The 22175-nt window shown below is 34.8% G+C and overlaps 1 protein-coding gene across 3 annotated transcripts in view; it reads right to left on the bottom strand.

Moving 5' to 3' along the window:
* Window positions 1-22175, bottom strand: part of PRKD1 (protein kinase D1) — a 131303-nt gene that overhangs the window by 33415 nt on the left and 75713 nt on the right. For 2 of the 3 annotated variants that reach the window (XM_048058698.2, XM_048058700.2), the window contains exons 3-5: window positions 8185-8316; window positions 6809-6969; window positions 3915-3938 (exon numbers count right to left, since the gene is read on the bottom strand). In XM_048058698.2, the coding sequence (XP_047914655.1) occupies window positions 3915-3938; window positions 6809-6969; window positions 8185-8316 (317 nt within the window). The remainder of the gene's footprint in view (window positions 1-3914; window positions 3939-6808; window positions 6970-8184; window positions 8317-22175) is intronic. The other variant, XM_048058699.2, reaches the window with a different exon arrangement.

Raw genomic sequence — 22175 nt, 5'->3', positions numbered from 1 at the left:
CTGACAAGCTGACAACTATCAGCCCAAGCTCCCAGGGGTAGGTTCTGGACCCTGTTCAGAGTCCTCAGGCTTAAAGCACTCTGCACTCAGCAGCTGGGTCTGCTCCCAGCGGTGGGTGAGCTGCCAGCACAGGAGGAGGGGGAGATGGACAAAGCTTCACTAAATCTTTTAAAGTTCAGAGCTGTCCCAAGATTTGCATGTCTTTCCTAAAAACAAAAGAGCGGATTTAAGAACAAGTGACAATTCTCTGAGGACAAGAACAACCTGAACCTCTAACCTCTTCCAAGCTGAAGAATCCCATAAAACTTTTCCGGGGGATCACAAAAGGTTGCATTCAAAAACATCACCAACATATGGCACACATGAAATTTCGGGACATGCATAACTTAAGCTGTTTACTATTTTTGCTTCTAGCTATTTTCCTGAAAATATGGCAAATACTAGCTGCAAAAATGATGCAATATATAACACTTCCCTACATATACAACTTTTAACTTAAAATAATTGGCTCAGTCCTCACTTAGATCTCATCTAGCTGACATGAACTACAAAAACAACCATTATTTGGGCAAATTAGCCCTTAAAAAGTTCTAATGTAGTCTGAATTAGCGAAAAGAAATTCAGTCTTAAGAGTATTTAATGCACAGTAGCTAGAACACTGACGTTGTTCATTACTTCCACAGCAGTGTAGGAATGGTAGGTCATTCCAAATTTACTTTCTGTATCCTACATTTTAATTCAGGGTTCAATTGGACTTTGAATTTCATAGACACACAATTCTTTAAAATAAAAGGGAGCTACGTTTTTAACAGTTTTTGTTGGGTTATTTTTTACATTTAATACATTATTTTATTTTACATAGTTGTACAAAATTCCTTTTTAAATATTTAAATTTCATTGTCAGATTCATTGAGATTCTCAGTTCTGTCCAGCGCGTGAACCTAGAACAGTGTGGTGAATATGGCAATAAATCGATGTAAACATTATTTAGTTTGCAGGCTATATTTTGCACTTTTATTAATTTAAAATTAATCTAGATTTCGTACATTAAAAAAAAAACAACCTTACAGGAGCATTCCCCAAAATAACATAGGGACTTTTATTAAACAAACAAGCACACTGAAATTATATAATAATATAGAAATTTACATTACTATAGGACTGACAGAAATGTGCAGTCTACGTGTCCTGGTTTGGGCTGGGATAGAGCTAATTTTCTTCCTGTTAGCTGGTATGGTGCTGTGTTTTGGGTTTAGGATGAGAATAATGCTGATAACGTATGATTGTTTAGTTGTTGCAGACACTTTCCAGCCTCTCACCAGTACTGCCCTGCCAGCGGGGAGGCTGGGGGTGCACCAGGAGCTGGGAGGGGACAGAATCAGGATAGCTGACACAGACTGGGATCAGCCACAGGGATGTCCCATACCTTACGGCCTCATGTGGAACAATAAAACTGGGGAAGTTGGCCAGGGGGGCTGCTGCTGCTCAGGGAGCAGCTGCACATCATTTGGCTGGAAGTGAGCAATTGCATGGTGTACCACTTGTTTTGTATATTCTTTTTATTATTGTTGTTGTTGCATGCTTTCCTTCCTTTTTTTTTTTTCCCTCTTTCTTGTTAAACTGTCCTTATCTCAACCCACAAGTTCTTGCACTTTTCCTTTCAATTTTCTCCCCATCCCACTGCAAAGGGAGTGAGCAAACAGCTGTGTGGTGGTTAGCTGTCTGCCGGGTTAAACCACAATAGTACATCACTGCAGGATAGAAGAATAACCTGGGTTGACAAGAATAGAACATAACTGTGAGTGGTATTAATTCAGAGTTAACTTGAGTGTCTTTCTTCAAGAGGAAATACTAATTTTGCCCCTGAGGATCTTCAGTCTAATGAACTCCACTCTATCCATCAGAGAAGGACTCCTACTAATTACAGCTGGCTTAAGGCACAAAGCTGCTCTCAGCTGCAACATTCTAGGTCTTCTTTAACCCTTCCCTCAAGGGCTCCTTTTTTCCAGTCCAGTGAGTTGGTGAGCCATATAGGGACTGGAACTGACAAAAGGAGACATCTTCTACCTGAGTGTGGAAAAGGAAGGCTTTGTAAAATGGGAATTTTTGACTCACTGGATTCCTTATTTTAAAGGAGCGAGAGAAAAGGACAGCTGTGTTAGGAGCTAGGAACAAGGGAAGAAAGAGAAAATGCCCATCTACAACTGAAGACAATTCCCTCCCATAGACTCTACTGTCCTACTTCTTCAAGATCACTCTTCTGTATACAGATCAGATTTCTCAAGCCACCTCTGCTTATAATAAATCTACAGAGGCAGGCAACACCTGGCGCTTTGTATTCTGTCAGTGATACACAAATAGTCTTTTTAACTAAAATGAAGTAAATTATTTTGCAAAAAAAAATTTCTTGATTTTCCATTAAAAAGCAAAGATAATATGTAAGTAACTCTGTAATATTCCACTTAACTGTGCCCCATAAGACACAACATTCCTATTTTAAATGCAAAACTCAGCTAGGCTTTTTCTGAGAAATCACGGCCAATATGTCTATCAAATTACCTTAACACATCAAAATTCATCACTTCTAGAAGGATGAATAAAGCTTACCAAAATAATGGAAACAAAAATAACATAGACATAAAATGCTTTAGTGTCATATAAATGTACTTTAAAGTAAAAACATAGAAGGTTAACATATTTTTTCCTTTTGTAAAAAGAAAAACAATTTTCTTTTTTTTTTCCCAAATAATACCTTTTTTTTCTTTACTACTTTTAATTACTGTTATTTTAGGGTGATCTAACACCATATGGATTGATGGATAATTTTTTAGATAGCACATAAAATAAAATTGTTATATATTACTAAAACTCCATTCTATATGTGTTTGTATTGTTTTGAGTATTTTGTGGAATAGCACTTCCAGGGCACACTATAATACTTAGGCACACCAGAATAAAAATACTCGTGTTTGAGAAAAAAAAAAAAAACAAAAAACAGTAATTTCTTTTAAAAAGATAAATGTTTGGCCATGATAATCTACATTTCAGTGCAACAAACTATTCCTCAGGTTAACTATGTAGTAATTCTAAAAAAGAAAACATTTTCAGTCTGCTCTTCTACAGCTGTATCTCAAATATATGTAACATGGGAAAGATGCCAACATTTCATAGTTCCAAACTCTTTTGAAACTTACTACATTTAAAGAGCTTCTTTGGGAAATCAATACTGAAAGCCAAAGAGGACAAATTTTGACATGAAGTATGCATTAAAAAAATCAAAATATTGTTCTCTCATTAAGGTAGACTTCATACTATGTGTATTTATTGCTATAACTTAGCTGTACACTGTTTGTTCTTCTTCCTTCCTTTTTTTTTTTTTTTTTCCAATATTATTTCCAGGGAAATACAGAATCTTTGATTGTTTTTTTGAATGCAACTGTATTCTGAAAAAACTCTACCACCCTGCATTATGGCATTAGAAGTTTGCTGTTGAGCACTTAAAGGTCAGGTCTGTTCAGCTTAAAAAGTTTATTTTCTACATTACTCCAGCAAATTCCCAGTGTTCTGAAAGTGAAATTAATATTTTCTTTCCATGTAAAAAATTTCTACCAGTAAAGAAAGGCTGTAGTCCAACCAATATGTCACTTTCATATTAAAATATTTTAATGCCAGGGTGTTTTAGCTAATTTTACTGTTTAATATAAGCAGAATCATGACCTTTACTTTGGAATCCCAACTTTAAAGTTTTGTATCAGATATACTCTTTCCAAAAGAAAAAACAAATGCTCTTTAGTTCTGAAGATCACATAAGGCCATCATAATCCAAATAAATCCATGCATTATTTCACACTGATGCTGATAATCAATGAAGTTCGTGATAGTATGGTAGGGAGTAGAGTATATTTAGTACATACCTCATAGCCAGGGCTGACAGGAGACTGAGACAGGAAGTTGGAAAGAAGAATTAAAAAAAAAAAAAAAAAGAACAAAGAAATATGGGAAAAAAGACAGAAAATAATGTTACATTAGAAGCAAGCATGGATGTGCTATTATTTTATACTTTCATTCTGTGTTATAGAATGGAATGCAAAAGAATTGCATTTGAGCTATGATAGATAAAAACATGAGTTACAAAACATTCTCCTAGTCCTACATAATTTTAACATTTCCATTTGAAGTGTTGTACACTATGAAGTTAAGAATCAAAAAAGGTTATTGTCCAGATTTTATTCTTTGGAAGTAGATTTTTAAAGTTGCATTTAAATATAGTCCTCAGTCAATTTTCAGCTCAAATGAAATGCTTTATTGGCTAATGAAGACATACCTATACCCAAACTGAAACTCTGCCTGCATGTGGTGGTTCCCTAGGAAAGGATAATTAAAGTACCCTTTGAAAGATTCCACATTACCATGTCTGAAAGATTTTTCAAATGCCACAATTTCATAAGTTAGGGCAAAACTTCTTAAGTTCCTATTTGGCATGTTTCCAGCAGCCAGACTTACAAGCTAAATTTAACAGTATGAGCTAAAGTTGGCTTCTTTCTGGTTCATACAGTGTCAACAAAGAAAGATTCTGAAATCATGACTCAGATAATAATTCCACCTATGAAAGGTCTCCAGAAGCTCATTCTCTCTCAACTGCTCTCACACCACATAGTAAATAGGGGTAAAAATAACATTTATTTTAATCCTGTTGAAGTAACTGGCAGATCTCTGATTTCACTGGTCCCAAATAGAGACTATATTTTACTATCAGTGATTCAAGTACCATTCCAATACTAATAACAATAATGAATGATGAATTTTGTGAATGAGGATGATGTCTCTTAGAATATTCACACAGACTCTAGAAGAATGAAACACATTCCAAAGTGCATGCTTTGATTGATACCACATTATAAACAGCCATAAAACTTATCTCATGAGTACTGCAAAAGAATGGAGTCCAAAGGACAGATCTGATATAGGAAAACTGACAAAGCTTATGCTCACTCACAAAAAAAAGAGGGGGAAATTGAAACATTTTCAGTGCAGAAAAGAAAAAAAAAAAAGCAAAGCAAAGCAAAGCAAAGCAAAAAAAAGAAAAAAGTATGTGAGATCATCTGAAAATCTGGTAAATGATACTGTGACTTCCTGAAATAAAAGTGAAATTGGAAAGCTATCTATTTCATTTCCCTAGGCTTATGCCCATTCCTGCTACTTCCTTTAAATATATTTTCTTTGTGCATGCATGTGTGTGTGCACGTGCATGCGCACATGCATGTGTGATGTTCTGAATCATCAGCTTGGGTACCCTGAGGATTACAAGGTCCTAGAGAAGTAGTCTTCAGTATTTATGAAACTTAATGTATTTAATTTTAATATTTTCAACAGATTTAAACCATCTGGATTTGCAAAACAGGTATTTCATTTAAGAGTATATTAGCAACCAACAGAGCCATATAATTAAAAGTATTTTAAAACTTACATTTTTTTGATATCTTGTAACTGAATTTAGTGCACATACAGAGAATATACTAGAACTCTCACCCATACAGCATTTTAAAACCAAATTCCAGAAACAATTCAGAATTAGGGTCAGCCTTCCTCTAAATTTCATCTGTATTGGTCTGAATAAGTCAGCATTCTGAAACAACCTACTGAGAATTACAAATAATCTATAAAGATCTGGTGCTGCAGTTTTTGCAGAACTTAAGCACCTTACTCATTTATGCAGCTTTTCAATTAAAAATACAGATTCATAATGTTAACCTTAATTTCCAAGTAGCTTTAGGCTAATGATAATCAGCAGCATAAGTACATAATTATGGCTCATATATGGCACTGCATATTACACCAGGTCTACATCATTTGCAATAGTGTCCTTTTAGTATGTCAAGTTTAATAAGTTTAATATTCTAATTGAGAGGAAAACACGATAATTGTTGTGTGTACTTATAAATTTCTCCTCTCTTTCAAACCTTAAAGTTTTCAAAACTTTCACTTAGGAGTGGAGTCATTTACACACAGCATAAATTCTTAACTATTAGAGTATATTATGACCATTAATGTTAAAAAGAACAAATATTGCAAAGATAAAAAATACATACTCTAACTTATTCCAGTCATTGCATTTAGTTCTCAGAAGTCTTGTTTTCGTGACAGAAAACTACTGTATTAATGTATACACAAATATGCTGTATATGTATGTGTGCAGGTGTGTATCTTGTACCTCTACATCTACACACATATACACAGATAAGTGCACACATTCCATACGTACTACATTTACCACAAAGACTTGTTTAGGGAAATAAGGAAGATTTTCCTTTCTTCTGAACACTAAGAAATACGTTAAACATACAGGCTGAAGTGAATTAACTGTTGCCTCGACTGTTAAAGATAGTGTGTTTGATGCAGTGGTATTTGGCTCAGTATTCTGAGGCCCCTTCTTTCCTATATAATCAATTAACGGACATAATCATCTGATGCAGAAGAAATTCAGCTTCTAGTTCCAGGCAAAACATCCTCCAAGATACAGCTTCTCACATCAGTATAGGTGGCAGTTTCAGACCTTCAACATAACCTAATTCTTCACAAAGGGAGGAGACTACTGGGAGTATCAGAAGTGACACATACCTCAAGCTCACATACCTTAAGCTGGTGACCTCCCTTTTACGTCAAGATGCCTTTTCCCACAGCATAGCTTTATAATTTGCATACCACCCCCTTCTCTGTAGTCTACAACAAGCAAAAACAGATCCCATAGCACTAAATGTCACTGCTTAACAGCAACATCCATGCCCTCCATAGCTAAGGAATTGCATACCAGGAGGACTTCATCCGGCATACTGGGTGATGGTTCTGCAGAAACTGTCCGAACAGAGCTGAGTCCTGTTAAGGAAACATTTGACAGGCGTCTCTTCCGTACACCACTGCAGTTGTTAGGAATTTTAAATGCACATCTCTTATGGTAATTTAGGCCACATCCTGTAAAGAGAAATTTACAACCATCTGATTACAGTTTATTACTGGAAAAAGAAAAGAACTTTTTTATTATTATTATTTGGTGAATAAAAATGACACATTAATTTTGATTAAACTTTTTTCCCTTTACTCTGCTTCTTTAGTTCCTATATTTTACAAATTCTTAGAGGGAGAAAGTTATAAGCTCTGGAAAGCTTTTATCTATAATCAGTGTTGTTTCTTTCATTTTTCAAAAATCTATGGTCTGAAAGCGCAGGAAAGTTCTGTGACAACTATTTGGGAAGTAAGGAAGTCTTTCACTGGACATGGTATATTCCATTGCATACACAGTCTGGCAGGGGTCAAATAGTTCTGGTAAAATGAGAAAAGACAGCTATTACAACTTCATATGGACTGACAGTAATTTCACTTTAGTGAACTGAATTCATGGGATATAGAATTAGGAAATAGTCTCAGACTCATAAGAGAGTTCTCTTGAACTCTCCTGAGGATGGGAAGTGGGGAGGGAGGTGCCAGTCTCTCCTCCTTAGTAACCGATGACAGGACCCAAGGGAATAGCATAATGCTGTGTCACAGGACATTCAGAGTGGACATCAGAAAAAATTACTTCATGGTGAAGGTAGCCAAACACTAGAACAAGCTTCCTAGAGGTTGATGCCCTATGCCTGTTCAAGAGGCATTTGGACAATGCCCTCATTAATACACTTTAACTTTTAGTTAGCCCTGAAGTGATCAGGCAGTTGGACTAGATGATCTTTGAAGGTCCCTTCCAACTGAACTATTCTATTCTATTCTATTCTATTCTATTCTATTCTATTCTATTCTATTCTATTCTATTCTATTCTATTCTATTCTATTCTATTCTATTCTATTCTATTCTATTCTATTCTATTCTATTCTATTCTATTCTATTCTATTCTATTCTATTCTATTCTATTCTATTCTAAAGATACAGATAACCTTTCCTTAAAAATATTTATACGCTATTTTTTTTTGCATGTCCACTTACAGATCACTATCTAGGAAGCCTCAGAGGATTCAAAAAGATCAGTTCCTTAATCAGTTAGTTTATTATTATGACAGTTTGTTCTTACTGTCTCTACCTACTGTATAATTCTTTTGATACCTGGCAAATTTAAAAGCAGCACCAGAAACATGCATAAATGGAATGGAAGACTCCCTTCCTGAGTCTGAAAAGCCTACCTCATTGCACCTTACCTTCACATTTGAGTCCCTGACGCACAAGTCCCCACAGCATTTCTCCACAATGGTCACAAAAGGCTGGTGCTCGATAAGAATGAACAAAAAGAGCATGGGGCCGGATTTGAAAGTCTTCAAATGTAGCAGAAGCTGTAACAACAAGATTATTCCAAAACATGGTAAAATTAGTAATGTAACTAATATGCATCATCTAAGTGGTCTTTCATCACAGAACAAGACACCTTTTGGTTGCTATTGCTATGCCTTTCCTTGTTGCTCATGCAGAGCAAGCGGTAGAAGTAGGTAATGTACTTTGAATTTTTTATAGGTATATTATACATAGGTAAATATACTGTATTTTGAACATAAAAGAATTGACGATATTTCATTACACTACAAAAAACATTGGAAAATAAAATGGCTTTTAAAAATGTACAACAAACCTTTATGATCTTATTTTACGTAAACTCAGAACAAAGCTAATAACTTGCTGAAGCTGTAAGAATTATGTTCTCTAACTTGAACAACGGATGTCTTTGTTAATACAAGGTCATTGTTTACATTATCTGTCACTAATTGGATAACACCTAAAACCTAACCAAAGGTATAAAAAGATACACAAATGTTTACAGCAACACAGATAGAAAAACAGTCCAATTCTAAAGAATTCACAGAGAACAAGGAGTAAAAGGGACTAACTGAAAGGGAACTAAGGATAGGATTTCAATGGATAGAAAAAGGAAAAAAGATACTCATCCAGTCCAAGTCTCTGGGGAGGGCTGTTCTTCACCACTCAATAAAGAGAGCATGGATGACTATTAAAAAGATGACTACTAAAATTAGATGAGATGAAGCCTGAAGAAAACAACCAGCAAACTAAAGGAAACAGAAAATGATTTTTTTTTTAAAAAAAAAAAAAGGAAAGGAAAAAAAAGAAAAGAAAGAAATGCTGTGAACACCTCTAAAACAGATGATTGTGCTAAGGCACATGAGTTGGTGTGACTGGCAGTTTTCCCAGAACACCATGGCAGGTAAGGCACAAGTCCAACCCTGGCTCGAAATTAACCCCCAGCATAGGTGACTGATTCCCCACTGCAGAGTTTTAGGTTCATTGTTCATCTTAACAGTCACCCTTCCACTCTCTCATGATAAAACAGCTCTTATGATGGCTGTCCCTTATCTTGCCATACACACTGGAAGGATCTACGCAGACTTATTTTTTGTTGGATACTGAAATATTTACAATGGAATTTTATCACTTAGGTTGTTTTGAATTATTATGATAAAAAAACTTCTCTGAGAGTATTTTTCCAATAAAAACACAGGAGGATAACAGGATATCAAACATTTATCAGAAATTGGCAGAGTTCAACCAAATGTTGGAAATTTTTGAACATGCTGTTTTACAGACTTGACTCCCTACAGTCAGGTATACATGCTTAAGATAAACTGAATACATCTATTAAAAAAAACTTTTTTTTTTTTTTTGACAAGGGGAATGTAAAAAAAATGGGCCATTTAGCTGAGCATTTTGTGTATTTTACTCAATAAACTATGGTGGTATCTGTGAACTGATCATTCAAGTTGAAAATATCCATTACAGTTTAAAAAGAAAACATGTAATTACACACCCAGTCATCAATAAAAACAAAAAGCCTTGCAGAGAAGTTTGGAAGACTACTATAGCTTTCTTGAAATACCAATCATTTCAAATGTTGCAACTATTTTAACAGTTGCAGAAGTTATATATGATAAAGTGTACTGGTATACACTGTAAAATAAACGATGACAATGTTTTAAGAACTATTCAGTATATGGAGGCAGCCAGCACCACAATGCTATTAAAAACACACTTTAATGAAATCTTTTCTTTTTCTTATTAGGTATGTTAATCATATATCAGTCAGTTTAATGAAAAATATTACCTGTCAAATGTTGTTAAAAATTAAGCAAGTATTCAAACACTTGATTTCATTTAGGCTGCCATTTAAACAGGTGATCTAACTGCATGCTTCCTCTTCATAGATAGCAGTATGAACCAGGTCTGTAGTCACTGAATAGAAATACTTTGTCTCTGAACAGAAACGCATTCCTGATTTGAAATCAAGAAAAAAAAAAATTCTTTTTTTTTTTTTAATAAATCAGTTTTAATAAATTTCTAAAACATCCAAATACCCTTAGTCCCTGGCTTGTTCTTTGTGTATTAATAAAAAGAAAACCAAAAAATCTGCATATCACTCAAGAAAATGTTTTAAACTAAATACAGCTGACTAGAAATAAAGCCCAAACTATGCCCTGGGCCCAGTTCCATTTGTGCACAAAATTGCTTCTCTTATAAAAAAACTTTTCCAAAAATGTTCAAAGAAAAGCATGAGTAGCTATTTGTCATCTTAACCATGTTCCAGTTCTAGGGATCTAGACACAGATTTTTATTTTTTTTTTAATTTGGAATTTCATTTTCTTTTGGAATTATTCAATTCCTAGTTTTCATAATAAGCTTTGTTAAAAAGCTTACTTAATGCATGAAAATAAGTTTTCATAAAACAGCCCAAAATGTTAGAGCACCCTGATTCAGAAATAAAACAGTTTTGCTATTATTTAACAGTGTTAGGCCAGGCATTTTTTCCATCCTTAAAGGCTTCCAATCACATAAGGACACTTGTTTGTTATTTTTCTATTTTTTTCCAGACTAAAGCTGTGAAGTTCACTGTTAATGCAACGCTCGACTGAGTGTTGTAATGGCGATACTGTCCTTGGAATACTAGAAAACACACAGTAATCACAAGGTATTTTAGATGTTTATCAGAATTCTTGTGATTTTATTTTGTTTAGAACTTCAAGTCAACTGTCTTTTGTGTGTATACACAGATGATCTTCCTACAATTCTGACTGAAGCAAAGCAGAATCATTGATCATTGGATGATCAAGCACCCAAACTTTAAAATGATAATATATGATATATATATAATGTAAAATATATAATGTAAATATAATATATATATATATAAATTTTAAAGTTTATATATACATATAAAGTTTATATATAGTATATAATTAATATACTAATGTATAATCAATATACTAATATTACATAAAATATAAGTTGGTTCTTTATCTGTACACATCAAAGCAAAATACAGGCATATGAACTTTCCTATTTAATTTCATATCTAAGATATATCATAGTAACTAGGACAACGGATCCCCAGTAGGGTGTGTAGTTCGAGAATGATTCATTTCTGTGGTCTTCTGTGTCACTAGCATGCAGCCACTAGAAGAAAAAGATGGCACATAGTCAAGCAATGTGCATCTCTATGGTCCTACTACACATGAATGGCAGTTCTGCTACAATAGTCCAGCAGTCGGATGAGATCGAATTATAGATTAAAATCATACTGAACCTACAACTTCTCAGGTTGCCATGAGAAGTTATAGATTGAACCTGGGGGGTTGGAGTTAAATTTCTTTAATGTCCCTTCCAACTCGAGCCATTCTGTGATTCTGTGAAAAGATGGACTGGAGAAGAGGAGCAAGGGAGATTTTTCAGGAGTTCACAGACCTGCTCAAATCTTTTTGCAAAGAAAACACAGCACTAGCATTTGCACTATTCAGCCCATAGGTTAGGAGCTTGAATTCTCCTCATTGTCTCATATAGACTCATATAGCATCTGACTGATATTTTCTGTCATCTCTTGTTCTCCTAGAGGCTACCCAGGAGTCATTTTGGGTATCGGTAGTTCGCACCTTCTTCTTTTCTCCTCTTGCCTGGTCTGTGACTGTGATATACACACAAAGACGTGGTCTTCTGCAGTTTGGGAACTCCAGCCATACAGTGCGATATAACATACCACCTCAGCAATACGGACCACTGAAAGCACATCACTCTGTACCTGTTTCCTTAAGAGCTTCACACCAAGTTTGGAACCCCACACCTTTCTGTTCAAGACTTTCTATTCTAGCCTTTTCACAGCATACCCACTTACAGCTTTAGGAATAATATACTGATCAACTTCTCCACTTTTTCATATAATAAAATGACCACAGAAAACCTGTGAGTTTTCTCAAAGATGAGCACCAAAACTCGAACAAAACGCCCAATTTTGTTCCAATAAAACTGCAAAGTGTAGTTCCTTCATCTTGTTTCTCTAGTTTAAATTTGCACTTAACATAAAAATAAAAAGCTTGCTCAAACAAGACAATGAGTATGTATTTCTCCCCAAGGGAGAAAAAAACAAGAAAATGAATGAATTTTGATAACATATATGTGATTTTCAGAGACGCAAACTTTTTGTTTCTAAAAACATACATATAACAATCAAAGCACTATTAAAACAGGAATTATGTTTAAAATAGTGTAAGACTCAATCTAGCAAGGAATCTAAGTATATATACATATTTCCTATTTCCTTGAATACTTATCTAAATCTATGCAAGTATTTAAATTCTATTCTGAGTAAAGGAAGTTTGCTATATTGGAAGGTTGGAGAGAAACTTTATATGGATTTACTGGGTGTTTTTTCAAATAGGATGACCAGTGCAATAAAAACACAATGAAACAGAAAAAGCAGTAACTTCAATTTAGCTTAATAATTTAGATAATGCATTTAAAATATTTTAATCTACCTTTAATAATTAAATCGCTACTTTCTGTCAAGAGTAAATATCAATACCTCTGTAGAATCTGATTTGAAATTAAAACCTCCCACAAGCAGTTTTGCCTTAGGGATTTCATCATTTGGCTCTCTTCCTGTGTCCTAAATTCTGTTCCACCTGAAGCTGTTAAGTGGATAGAAAGTGTTTTGTCATTGAGTATTATTCTCCCTTAACTCCATTTTTTATTGTACTCAACTCTTTTTTTTTCTCCCCTCACAAATGGCAAAGAAATCATTTACATCCTTTTCATTAAACCTGTAACCAAACCTTCTGGTCTCTCTGCAAACTAATTAATGTGTTATCATGGCTCATACTCTTGTAACAAAAAACTGTTTCTACACCGAAGGCAAAAAAAAGTAATTTAGAAATGACTTTATTATACCTTTTTTTTAGTTCACATTAGCAATAAATGTGATACTAAATAAATACCACTTTTTTAACTAGTACTGTAAATGCAATTTTAGGGAGACAAAATCCAATGTAAAGAAACATCCCAAAGTACCAAACTTGAAGTTGTTGCAGTGGCCATTATAAACACACATAGGGTATTACATACATATATTTAATTTAATTATATATATATTTAAATTAATGTCTTTTGAAAGTTGAAAAGGTAACTGCGGTAAGTTCTGGGATACTTCTTGTGTTATGAGAAAATATCAATGGTAAAGATGAGCAGTGATGAATATGATTCTTGCTCTACATTTTAACTGTCCTGACTGAATAACCAGAACTTTTTAACATATCATTTTATATTGAAATAATAAATTTCTCAAAAATGAAAGGCAAGGAGTACATTTATATTATTCTAAGAAAGCTTTAAATTTGGCAAGTACTGCAGGATACAGAAATGAGAAGAAAACACACCAACATTCTTTCTCCTTCATTTGAACCTTTGGCAATGTTCTACTGTGTTTAAAGAAATGAGAGCATTTGGGGTTTTAATTTTTAAGGTAAAATTAGTATTTTTCTAGGCTTCAGATTTATGTATTCTCATCAGGCTCTGCAGAAAGTTCTCTTGCCGCATGAAATGATGCTATTTCAGAGCACTATTCACTGAAACTAGTGTGTGTTTAGAACTTGCTCTAGAAGAACTGTTAACTAGCAAGTTACACAAATCCTTAATCTATATAAATATAATTCATAATTCATATTTATTGTTCTGCCACTTGGCTTCAGTATGGCATAGTCAACTTTCTATGGTTAAACTTATAAACTTACCTTTTCAGAGCATGCAACAGCAGGACTAGTAGTATATGAATTACATTCTTTTAAGATTCTTCCATCATCTTTCCATTTGTAACTTTTTGAAATTACATGTCTAGAAACACTTTCATATAACCGCTAACAATCAAAGTTTTAACTTTCAGAATATGCCTGTTATTCACTGAAAAAATAAAAGCCCTGCTGACAAAGAGGAAGATATGTACATGTTTCATATTAAATGGAGACTTTCTTATTAACAAAAGAAACTTTCTGTAATGTCAGGTTATTCTCTCACTTTGACAGAACACTGATATTATGAAAGTAATTTTCAGGCTGTACTCAAAACTGTGTACTAAAAAAAAGAACGGGCTCCAAATATTTCGGGATACAATTATTATCGTTATCCTGAAAGACCAGCTACTCTGCAGAGAAGTTTGCAATATTATGTTCTTAATATGATATTGTTATGCTATTAAGTCTCAGACTAACTTGTCATCATCTATTTAAGCATTCCTAGTATCACCAAAACACAGACATTGAAACTACAATAGTTTTGACAAGTCTATTTCATCAAGTCTGTTAATGACTCGGCTGTTAATGGCTAGTGTTCCTTGTTCTGGGCTCAGGAGCAGATCTATCAGTCAGCACAGCTGGAAATGAGAACAAGAAGCCACTGCAACTCACAGAGGCAAGGTCCGGCTTTCAGAAAGAGGCAAATGATTTACTGATCATTTTGAGTTCCAAGTTCAAAAGGGCTTGAACTATTAGCAAAGGCAAGATCCTGCTGTTTCAAGCAACAGTGTCACATAACGGGAACTGTTGTCTAGCACCACACCTCTCATAGCATAAGCAAACATCAACTACATGATCAATAATACCTTGCCACTATGCAAAGCAGACACTCCCTTGCTATCCCCTTCCATTTGGAATGCCTTCAAAGTAATATACCCCACTGACTTCCCACAGGTACTCTTAACCAAGTCTTTTGCTATGAGAACTGCTGACATTCACAACTTAAAAAACAAATATAATATGCCATTATACACTATTCCATCTCAAGCATTTCTTAAGCCATAACAAGTAATTGCTCTGTGTAGAATTTCACTGGGCTAAGAGACAGGAGAGCATTGTATTCTTTTTGATATTCCCTTTTGGCAATCAATGCAAGTGTAAGTTTTCAGAGCTCCATCACAGTCAGCAGAGTTATAGTAGTTCATACAAGCCAAAGATTTGATCTCTGATCTCCACCTTAAAATCTGATTTAAAAATGAAACCTATCAGGACTCTAATGCATAACAGAAATTAAAACTTCCTAAAAACTAGACATACATAGATTTAGAATCACTCAGTTTTTCTGCTCAGAGATAAGGATAGTTGGATAAGAAAAATTTGGGTGTAATATGCTTCCTAGAAGTACATCAACATTCTAAATTTTACATTCAGAAAAATTCTTAAATTCTGCGTTTTTTTTTTTCCTTTTTCCTACCTACTATTGCTTTTATGCCAATGTTTTAGGAAAAAAAAAATGAGAGAGAGAAAAAAAAAAGCTGGAATTATGAATGCTAACCATTGAGAGGTATTTGACTAGTGGTGTGGATGAAGAGGGAGATAAATGTTCAGAATTGAATTTGAACTCTCAAGCAAAAGTCTGCTACTTGCTAGCTGCAACTGGTACGGGCTGGTTGCAAATTTTTATATCACCATGCCAAAGCGAAAGTGGCACAATCTGAATCTAAAGTAACAGGAAACTGAGCCACTAAATATAAGGCTGATTACATGCTGTACTTCTGCATATGGACTATTTAGATTGGAAAAAATCTGAGCTGGGGTTCCAGCAGGAAGAGAAGGTAGAAGAGGAAGGTCCCCAAAAAGAAGAATTGATTTCAGGAAAAAGTAGACCTGGAAAGAAGAGAGTGAGTATTCTGCCTAGAGGTAAGATGCTGGAAGTAGGGCAAGATCAGGAAGATGAAGGCCAAGAGATGTCCATGCATTCTGGCTGGTGATGCCCAAGACTGACAGCTGCAAGCAGTGGTACTGCAGGAATCAACATAACTTTATGTCCAGTCTTCCCAGGCCAGCAGCTACCTGCCCGCTGGGAGGGGCAGTGGGGAGCTAGTGAACATAATCCTGGGAGGAAAGCCAGTGAGCAAGCCTGGGAGACATCCAAGTGAGGTAAAAGCTCTAATCTCCTTGGTTATTAAATAAACGCTAGTAGCCAGATTCACTATGGGTTGTTGTTTACACTGTCTCACCCATGACTTGAGATATAAGCAATAAACCCTAGGAGCTAGTAAACCATTTGGAATCATTTGTCCAGTGCTAGCTCAGACTTCTATGGAGAGTTTTAATAAAAAGATTAATATTTATGAGTCAACACGCTTTATTCATCTTTACATTCTCAATTTTAAAAGTTCTATTTTAACATGCTTTTGTTTATTTGAAAAATACTCCACATTTTTAAACCTACGAACTATACAGCACAGTAGGTTTAACATTTGAAATCTCAGCACTGGATCCTTTCTTTATGAATTTATCCATTTTTCACCCAAGTGGAAAAATATCTTAGCTCACGTATTCAGGCCATGTTAATCATATAATTATACTGCAGAGGTATTAATTTAGCACAGGAAAACAAAATGAAATACTGCACGAGTTTACTGAACCTATTGATGCAGTGCTCAAAATGAACTCTGGCTACTGGCAAAAAGAAACAGCTGCAAATTAAAAAAAAAAAAACAAAACAGCATCTTGCTCCTTTTCTGTGCTTGGATTGATTTAATTTAATATCATGAAGTAATCACTATGAGTCTTTTACATCTTTATTTCCTCTGACTTACAAAACTAAATTTTCTTTGCAAGGCTTATGAAAAAAAAAAATCAAGTGATGGATTACATAGCTGCTGTCAGGACTACATATCTCAAAAAGAAGAGGCTTCCCAAAAGAGTTAGTAGCACTTGTGTAATTCCTTCAAATTTGCTTCATAAAAGGTTAAGAGAATACTTATTATACAGTGAATAAATGCTGATGGCTAAAAGTATAAATATCAGGAATCAAAAATAAAATCTTATGCTGAGCTCTCCAAGGAAACTCTGTGTACATTAAACTATTTTAAACTCACTTTAATTGGAACAATCTGCAAAAGTTTAGTTATCTCCAAAAACTACCCTAAGAATTCATAAATATATATCATTATATAAAGAATATACTTTTTTTTTTTTCAGAGTATCATCAGATGTCCATGAGCCCTTATGGGATGCACCCATGATGAGGAAGCTGGCAGATATCATTGCAAGGCCACTTCTGATAATCTTTGAACTCTCGTGGACAATGGGATAAATGCCGAAAAACTGGAGGAAAGCAAATGTCACTCCTATCTTCAAGAAGGGCAAGAAGGAGGACTCAGCAAACTACTGGCCAGTCAGCTTGACCTTGATCCCTGATGGAGCAGTTAATCCTGTAAACCAGTTCCAGGCACATAAATGACAGGAAAGTCACGAGAAGTCAACATGGATTCACCAAGGGGAAGTCATGCTTCACCAACACGATAAAACTGTGTAATGAAATGACTGGCTTGGTAGACAAAGGAAGGACAGTTGTCTAATTCAACTTCAGTAAGGCTTTCAACAGTTTCCCATAATTTCCTCATAGAGAAGCTGTTGATGTATGGACTGAATGAGTAGACAGTGTGGTAGATTGAAAACTGGCTGAACAGATGGGCCAAGAGGATGGTGATCAGGGGTATGAAGCCTAGTTGGAGACCACTAACTAGCAGCGTACCCCAGGAGTCAATATGCTCTAATGTCTGCCTGACCAACAGTCTTTCAAAGACCTGAGACCACCAGAGACAAGGAACCGAAGCATGACTGTAATTAACCATTGTGTTTTTTCATCCTTACTTTAATCTTTTCTAGGATAAGACTAAAAAATGGAGAACCAAACTGAACCATGCTAAGTAAATAGACAATTTGCGCACAAAATATTCAAGATGACATAACCTGGAAAAAAAATAAATCAAGTATTGCTATAAGTTGTTGTAGTTTTTGTTGTTGTTTCTTTTGTTTTTTGTTTTTTTTTTTTTTTAATGGTTTACCAGAATTCAAGACTGATTCAGATCATGGAAACATCTGCAGTACCTGGCCAGGAGATCTGGAGGTCAAAAACATAAGCAAAATGTTTAGAGAATATACCATCGCTGCACTGAAAATTAAAAAGTGTTGCTACTGTCTTATTGGGTTTACCCAGGATTTCTCCCATGCACAAAATTAAATGGGATTGAAATAAACATTGGGAAATGGTGACACCAATATTCCTCATTCGATGTTCTGTGTGTAGTCTCTGAGAGACCAACCTAAAAGGAACTATGGTAAGAGAGAAGAACTGACGAAAGAGAAAAAACACTGTAGGCATGGAAGAGCCTTCCATGTAAGGAGAGGTTAAAAGACTGGATTTGTGTCATTTGGACAGGAAATGAGTAAGAGTGTACCGGATTGAAGAAGAGGGGGAAGCCAAAACCAACAAAACTAGGAAACAAACATAACCCATGTAGTGTCATAGAAAAACCTTTTGCACCAACAAAACAGACTGAGGTGACTCTTCATGTCCTAAGAGACAGGAAAGCTCTCCAAACATCTCTTAGGCAACAAGTCACACACTTAAGCAGGTTAACAGAAACATTCTTGAGGCCTCTTTTAGAGTGAGCTAGATTTCACAGTCAGAGTGACAAAGTCTCCAAGCTTGAGTCACGCTACCATCCAGGTATAAAAAACAGCAGTTCACAACCTGTGGCAGATCCTGAATCTCTTTCTCAGTTTCTGCTTCCAATTGTCATATTCCTCAAGGGAAAAAAAGGGTTGCTTGTTTGTGCTCAGATCTGCTTTAGCTACAAACCTCAGGTAGTTCCTGAAAGAAGTCATATAACTACGACGAAAGGCTGCAAATATCATTCATTGGAAATAAATATTGGATTGTGTATTCCCATTTGCCCTCTCAAAATCTAAAACCAGCAGTCAGCCAAGGAAACTAAATTCAGTGAGTGATAGTGATAGTGAAAGATGTATTTTTTACATAAGCCATAATTAACTTGAAACATACTAGAGCAATGAACTACTGAGACCATGAATTCAGAAACTGAAAAAGTAGAAATATTCTCCAAACAGCACTTTTTTCCTGACATATCCAAGCAGCTCAAAATGCCCTGTTGACAGGTTAACAACACAGCTCTTCTGATGGGCATGTTATTCCAAGTGGATTACCTTTTTTTTTTTTTTTTTAATTATTATTAGACTCCTCTCAGAATCATTTACAGCTAGTCTCCCTTCAAGATTTGCACAATTGATTAAAAATACACTGATATAAATGTTTGATCAAGCATCTACTGGTAAAAGTAATTGTTGAACAAATGTATCAAATAATAATAATAAAAAATATGATGAATCAAATCTTTTTCTTTTTTTTTTTTTTTTTTTTCTGAGCATAAAATTGGGTTTTTCCCAATTTCATATTTTAGCTAGTGGAAATGAAGTGAAAATAAATAAATATGCCTATATTGGAAATGTGCTCAAAAATGTAGAGATAGCAATGTGAAATAGAAGTATTCTTAAATAAGTGCTTAAAAAAGTGTTTAAAAAAGCACTTGTATGGCTTCTGGCAAACCAAATTTGCTATCTCAACTGAACAGAAAACTTGGGTGTTTTCATTAAACACCACACAAATAAGCTCAAAATGTATCATCTCTCAAAACCTGACATGTAAAGGTGTACAATGTAGGATGTCTGATATATTAGCTAGCAGTAAAACAGCAGCCTCTCATAAACAGGTACTGTCTTGAAAGAAGGATTTCTGTGTAGTTGTAGTTTCTTGCAAGGAAAATGTATCCTCTCTACCAACACTGTTTTTTCTAAAATTTAATTTTTAATGAACACAAAAATGCATTGTTTATGATTACCAACTAATTAAGCTTTAAAATGACATCTAAAAGCTCAACGTATATAGGAAACTAGTAATTCAAAAAGGTTCCTTAAAAATGTAATGTTAATTTTGTTCCTGTGAAGAACTGAAAGCACTGCTTGCTTTACTGCAAGCAACGTTATCAAAATCTCACAACTCTTTTTCTGTTTCTGAAATAATCATTGAATATGAAAAACGTACAGAAAGACCTAAGGAAGAATAACTAGCACGGCCTGTAGGAACACTAGAAGCAAAGCTGACACACATTAACTGCTTCCCTATTAACGTTTGCCTATCACATATTATTTTACTCAGTGTGTTCTGTTGAGGATGCAGCCAGATAAGGTAACTAGCGTAAGGAAGTGATGTTGACAGGATATTATTTCTTCATCCTATTTTTACCTACTCTCTCCTGTAGCAGAAAGAAAAGAATGGTAAGGCAAGATAGGAGAGGCAATTCAGAAAGATGCAGCTGATACAGAAGTATGAAACTTGAAGTCTGTATCTATTGTAATTGTTACCTTCTACTTATAAGCTGAGGAAAAGACAATGAGGAAAAATAAACAAAGAAGCAAAAAATCTTTTAGTTCTAAGAACTTTAAATAGAGGCATCTATGTGAAATTCATGACTTATGAATGATGCACGCTACTGAACAGTAAGGGACAGAAAATCAGACCTACTTTAACCAAATCAGTAATGAGTCTTACCTACAGTATTAAGAAAAAAGATGACAGCTAGAGATCATTAAAAGGGCACAGAGGAAGAATTGTAAGAAATGTGACCTTGGACGGGACATTTGTATTTTCCAAAGACACCAGGGCCTTAAAGTAGCCATGGAGATAGCAAAAGAACTGTGGCTTTCAACTACAACGCAAGTCACAAACCATGACCAATTATGTAACTACTACAAAATAATTTTCAAAGATGTAACATCATAATATTTATCTCAAGGATTTGGCAGTCAAACTAGTATTACAATCCAGTTATACGCTGATATATGGCATTTACTATAATTGCATAGTTATCTACAGCTTTTATTCAGTTCATTATATTTTATCATATACAAGACAGTATAAAATATACTGAAACCAAATAAAATGTCAGCAACTAATGATCTGATGGTATATTGTCTGTGATATTAAACCAAAAATGGCTTCTTAACAAAAGTAGTGGATCAATTCCTGCCCTCATCAGCTCAGCAAGGGAACGTAAAAGAGCTGCTATTTGATTTTATTGCTTCAGGAATCCTGCCAAGTTGAGCACGACTGCTCACAGCAAGCAGATGAAGTACATTCTGCTAATTCTCACAAGATGCTAATGTTTCTTCGTCTGCCTTCCAGTGGCTGGCAAAGATCTCTTACGTGCCAGTGTAATTTTGCCCCAGTAAAAACAGACAGACTTTTAACCATCAAATTCATATTAAAACTGCAAAACTGCTTTTTTGCTCTATATAACATGAAACAACTTGGCAAATTTACACAGCAGTTTTTAATAAACTTTCCTGAACAAGGTATAGCATAGGACATAAATTACGCTGGCAAGAAGAAAAGTCTAAAGGCATCTAAACTAATAGTTTCCTTGCAGGATTTGAAAAACAGAGCTCAAACAGAGTCAGAAATACAGCAATTGTCATTTGCCAGATTGTTCTATAGAGGCTGTGCTTCCATTTAAGGGAAAAAGGGCAAATACAGCTCATCTGAAAAAGGTCACAAATACACACACAAAGTGCTGTTGGTTGCATCTATAGAGAGCTTGAAATAACTTTGATACATGCACTGCAACCCCCATTTTAGAAACAAGTTTACTCATCTACAATCCACATTTCCTTACATCTTAACTTACTTTAATTACTTAATGTAAAAACTTGATACAACATTTTAACTACTTAAAAACTCCAGAAAGAAAGGATATGAAAGTCTGTACCTCTCAATAATTAATATCTTGTTATTGGCGTTAATAAATGGCACTTAAATTTATATAATTTTTAAAGGCTACTCAAAAGAGTAGCAAAATGCTTCAGTTAGGAGTAAAGCTTAAAGAAGCCAGAAATCAGAGAAAGCTTATTCCATTCTATTCAAATCTAATGTATATTTTACGTTATTTTAGTGTCTGACATTTACATCCTTTATTTTATGAGTGGAACATGAATGATACCTTTCTGTTGATCCCTGCTTGTAGCAGGGATGCAGCCCATCAGATCAG

The sequence above is a fragment of the Anser cygnoides genome, chromosome 5 (genome assembly GCF_040182565.1).
Source record: "Anser cygnoides isolate HZ-2024a breed goose chromosome 5, Taihu_goose_T2T_genome, whole genome shotgun sequence".
Taxonomy (NCBI): Eukaryota; Metazoa; Chordata; class Aves; order Anseriformes; family Anatidae; genus Anser; species Anser cygnoides.
Note: the sequence above shows the minus strand (reverse complement) of the source record. Positions and strands in the feature narration are given on the sequence as shown.